Below are 5,373 nucleotides of genomic sequence, written 5' to 3' on the forward strand. Positions count from 1 at the left end.
CCCCCCCCCGTTTTTTCTTGAAGCCATCCTGCCTATGTTTCTAGTTGTCTCTTCCCTCTTTGCTTTCTTGATAATTCTTTCTGTCTGCTGGATATATTCTCCCAGCTTTACAGAGTAATTTTTTTTTTTTTTTTGGACACAGAGTCTCGCTCTTTCACTCTGTTGCCCAGGCTGGAGTGCAGTAGCGCGATCTCGGCTCACCGCAACCTCCGCCTCCCGGGTTCAAGCGATTCTTCCACCTCAGCCTCCTGAGTACAGGCACGCGCCACCATGCCTGGCTAATTTTTGTATTTTTAGTAGAGACAGGGTTTCACCGTGTTGGTCAGGCTCGTCTCGAACTCCTGAGCTCCGGTGATCCACCCGCTTTGGCCTCCCAAAGTGCTGGGATTACAGGCATGAGCCACCGCACCTCCAGAGTAATTTCTCTCTGCATTGATATTTCTCTGCCTTTTCCCGTCACTGTCAATCTGCTGCCGCTGCATCTCATCCTTAGGGGCCTTCCTTGCCACCCAGCTCTCTTTTTCCCATCCTTCCCCCATGTTCAAAGCCGATATTTGAGCATCAGTCCACACAGGCCTTGTAGATGTTGGAAGGACGTTTGTCCCACTCGTTTTCAAGCTGTTTCTTCTTCTAAAAAAATTGTTTCCACCTCAATTTATTCCAGATTGCATGACTGTACTAAGAAACCAAGACTCAACTTACAAGAAGGCGGCTTTGCAGGAGGAACCAGCCAGTGGTTCAAAGATGATAAAGCTTATCAGAGAAGACAGGGGATGGAAGCAATTAGAAGAGAGCCGTGAAGACCCCCGGGGACTTCTGAGCCAAAAGCCATCCCTCCACGTAGTGGCCATGCCTCAGGAGAAGGCTACTGCATGGCACGGATTTGGGGAAAATGGTAATCTGAGCCCAGCCCTTGTTTCATCACAGGGAAGCTCTAGAGGGAATCACTTGTGTGGCAGTGAGCTAGATACTACAAGCTTGGCATCCGATTCCATCTTAAACCACCATCAGGTGGGATACGCCGATCGGAGACCCTGTGAAAGTAATGAATGCGGAAATGCCATCAGCCAGAACAGTCACTTTATTCCACACGCAGGGAAAATGTTTGTGTATTTGGAAAACGGGCAGTCACTGAACCACGGGATGGCCCTGACCGTCCACAACAAAATCAACACGGCAGAGAAACCCTTTGAGTGCCAGCAGTGTGGGAAGGTGTTCAACCGGAGGCATTCTTTGAGCGAACATCAAAGAATTCACACGGGAGAGAAACCCTACGAGTGTCAGGAGTGTGGGCGAGCCTTTACGCACAGCTCCACCCTCACGCGCCATCTGAGGACTCATACTGGAGAGAAGCCCTACGCGTGCGGCGAGTGCGGGAAAGCCTTCAACAGGATCTCATCTCTGACTCAGCATCAGAGGATTCACACGGGGGAAAAGCCCTATAAATGTGAAGACTGTGGGAAATCCTTCTGCCAGAGTTCCTACCTGATCTTGCACAGGAGGACGCACACCGGAGAGAAGCCCTACGAATGCAGTGAATGTGGAAAGGCCTTTAGCGACCGCTCCTCTCTCAACCAGCACGAGCGGACTCACACGGGCGAGAACCCCTATGAATGTAAGCAGTGTGGGAGAGCCTTCAGCCAGAGGTCTTCCCTGGTGAGGCACGAGAGAACTCACACTGGAGAGAAACCCTACAGGTGTCAGGAATGTGGAAAAGCCTTCAGCCAGAGCTCGTCCCTTGTCACACATCAGAAAACTCACAGCAGCCAGAAAACCTACAAAATCATTGACTGTGGGAAAGCGTTCTACCAGAACAGACATCTCATTGGATGTTAGCGATTGCATGCTGCTTTGTGAACCCCTTTTTAGTACTCTGACACATACCTGTGGTTATACTTTGCCCTGGTGGGATGGATAATTTGAAAAGCAGTGGGTTTATGTCACCTTCTCACCTTCTTGGAAGAAAGCTCTGAGAATGGGCCTTTTTGTGTTTTGTTGTTGTGTTTTTGAGATGGGGTCTGCCACCCAGGCTGGAGTGCAGTGGCGTGGTCATACCTCACCGTAGCTTCAACTTCCTAGGCTCAAGTAATCCTCCCACCCCAGCCTTCCAGGTAGCTGGGACTACAGGCGTGCAACACCATGCCCAGCAAATTTTTAAATTTATTATGGAGTTGGGGTCTTGCTACATTGCCAAGACTGGTCTTTAATTCCCGGGGTCAAGCACTTCTCCTGTCTTGGCCTCCCAAAGTGCTGAGATTAGAAGCATGAGCCACTGTACCCAGCCTGACGGGGCCTTTTAATAGGAGGAGTTGCCATTGCAATATGCCAGTGAGCTCCAGACTTTTGGAAAAGATTGGTGGATGGGAGTGCTATCGTGGATGGGATCTTGCCAAGACCCATCACATGTTTAGTTGCTTAAACAAAAGGTATTCTGTTTCTTTCTTTTTTTTTTTTTTTTTTTTGACACGGAGTTTCGCTATTGTTGCCCAGGCTGGGGTGCAATGGTGCAATCTTGGCTCACCACAACCTCTGCCTCCCGGGTTGAAGCAATTCTCCTGCCTCAGCCTCCCAAGTAGCTGTGATTACAGGCGTATGCCACCACACCCAGCTAATTTTGTACTTTTAGTAGTGATGGGGTTTCTCCATGTTCACCAGGCTGGTCTCGAACTCCCGACCTCAGGTGATCTGCTCAGCTCGGCCTCCCAAAGTGCTGGGATTACAGGCGTGAGCCACCGCGTCCGGCCCCGATAGTCTGTTTCTTAAGTACTTCTGTGTCTGTCTTTTTTATTTCATTGTCCATTGATTTTATTTCAATATTCTTTTCTCGGTTTATTTGAGACGGGTTTTCACTCTGTTGCTGAGGCTCAAGTGCTGTGGTGTGATCATAGCTCCCTGCAGCCAGCCTTCATCTCCTGGACTCAAGAAATCCTCCCACTTCAGCCTCTCAAGTAGCTGGAACTACAGATGCGCACCACGACCACACCCAGCTAAATTTTTTTTTGTATTTTGTGTAGCAGTGCACTTTCACCAGGTGGCCCAGGCTGATCTCGAACTCCTAAGCTCAAGAAGTGCTCCCACCTTGGCCTCCCAAAGTGCTGGGATTACGGGTGTGAGCCACAGTGCTTGTGTTTATTTCAGCATTCTGTTTCAGTGTTTACATTGGTCACTTAGCTAGATCCGTCTGTCTTGTGCACTACTGTGCCGATGCAGAGTATATGCTGACAGAAAGTGCTTTGGATGTGAAGTTTAAAAGATATAAGGGGTTCAAAATAGTACTAATCATTTGATCCATACACAAAAGGACAAAGGCTGGACAGAGATGTGAAGAATCATTTACATGATTATTGGGGTGTTCTGATTATGTGTGATTTTGCATCTTTTTTTTTTTTTTTTTTTGAGACAGTTTCACTGTTGTTGCCCAGGCTGGAGTACAATGGCGTGATCTCAGCTCACCGCAACCTCTGTCTCCCGGGTTCAAGCAGTTCTTCTACCTCAGCCTCCCAAGTAGCTGGGATTACAGGCATGCACCACCACGTCCGGCTAAATTTTTGTATTTTAGTAGAGACGGGGTTTCTCCTGTTGGTCAGGCTGGTCTGGAACTCCCGACCTCAGGTGATCTGCCTGCCTCGGCCTCCCAAAGTGCTGGGATTACAGGCGTGAGCCTCCACTCCCTTCTAGTGATTTTATCTTTTGCCATTTCATTTTGTATTGCTATAATCATTTTGATAATGAATAAAAACCAAATAGCACCCAAAATTGTTAAGGATACGGAACCTCATTGATGAGTCCGGGTAGACTGTGGATAGCTACGTAGTAGGGACACAGTATAGTAGACTTTGGGACATAGAGGGCGGAATGACCTTTGGTGGCCTGGGAAAAGTCCCACTTGTGGCTTATCCCTAGCAAAATCAAGACCAAGAGTGCTGATGTGCATTATCGTCATGAACATGTATTGGATGCTTACTGTATACCAAGCACCAGCCAAGTACTTCCATGTGGTTTTCATTTAGCCCTCATGAGCCGGTGAGATAATCACTATTCACATTCCATTTTACAGAAGACAAAATTTGCTCAAGGTCACACAATTAGAAAGTAGTGGAATTGGCTGGACAGGATTGCTCAGGCCTGTAATCCCACCACTTTGGGAGGCTGAGTCGGGTGGATCACTTGAGGTCAAGAGTTGGAGACCAGCCTGGCCCACATGGTGAAACCCCATCTCTACCAAAAAGTACAAAAATTAGGGAGGCCAAGATGGGTGGATCACCTGAGGTCGGGAGTTTGAGACCAGCCTGACCAACATGGAGAAACCCCGTCACTACTAAAAATGCAAAGTTAGCTGGGCGTGGTGGCCCATGCCTGTAATCCCAGCTACTTGGGAGGCTGAGGCAGGAGAATCGCTTGAACCTGGGAGGCGGAGGTTGCTGTGAGCCGAGATAGCACCATTGCACTGCAGGTCTGGGCAACAAGAGCAAAACTCTGTTTAAAAAAATAAAAATAAAAAAAAAATTAGCTGGGCGTGGTGGTGCATGCCTCTAGGCCCAGCTATTCAGGAGGCTGTGGCATGAGAACAGCTTGAACCCAGGAGGTGGAGGTTGCCATGAGCCGAGATGGCGCCATTGCGCTCCAGCTTGGGTGATGGTGAGACTTTATCGCAAAGAGAAAAAAAAAAAGTGGTGGCCTCTGGATTTGGCCTTGAGCACCCTGTACAAAGCCAGCTCCTCATTTGCCAGGCCACCAAGCAGGGGAACTGTTCTCCACATTTTCTCTTGGTAAACTGGGTGTAGTGGCTCACAGCTGTAATCTCAGTATTTTGGGAGCCTGAGGTGGGAGGATCACTTGAGCCCAGGTGTTCAAAACCAGCCCGGGCAACATAGACCCTGTCTATGTATAAAATACAAACATTAGCCAGGCATGGTGGCTCACGCCTGTGATCCCAGCTACTGTGGGGGCTGAGGTGGAAGGACTGCTTGAGCCCAGGAGGCCAAGGCTGCAGTGAGCTGTGAGTGCACCACTGCACTGCAGCCTGACGGATAGAGCAAGACCCTGTCTCAAAACAAATGTACAAATTTCCTCTTTGGAGTCATCTAACTTTCCTGTGAATCTTCCCTTTTTCCTTGAGCTAATGAGGGAGGTTGCCCGTCAGATCTCCTTTCACCCAAATGGAACATGTTGCTTCTCCTTAGAGATCCTTGATCCACGGTTAGTCTAGACCCTGTTGGGTTGATGAGTAAGTTTCTTTAGGGGCTCCGAACAACTTCGAACTGGATGCAAAGCGTGTGCTGGTGCATTGATGTGTATTTTGGGGAAAGCATCTGTAGCTTTCAGCATATTCTTTTTTTTTTTTTTTTGAGACGGAATCTCGCTCTGTCGCCC

General features: G+C 48.7%; 1 protein-coding gene across 1 annotated transcript in view; it reads left to right on the forward strand.

The window, feature by feature from the left end:
- The window catches only part of ZNF554 (zinc finger protein 554), a 12,747-nt gene extending 10,848 nt beyond the window's left edge, over window positions 1-1,899 (forward strand). Inside the window, exon 4 of the mRNA XM_011997453.1 lies at window positions 665-1,899. Within this exon, the coding sequence (XP_011852843.1) occupies window positions 665-1,836 (1,172 nt within the window). The 3' untranslated portion in view covers window positions 1,837-1,899. The remainder of the gene's footprint in view (window positions 1-664) is intronic.
- Window positions 1,900-5,373: the final 3,474 nt, after the last annotated feature.

This window comes from Mandrillus leucophaeus, unplaced genomic scaffold, assembly GCF_000951045.1.
Source record: "Mandrillus leucophaeus isolate KB7577 unplaced genomic scaffold, Mleu.le_1.0 Scaffold54, whole genome shotgun sequence".
Taxonomy (NCBI): domain Eukaryota; kingdom Metazoa; phylum Chordata; class Mammalia; order Primates; family Cercopithecidae; genus Mandrillus; species Mandrillus leucophaeus.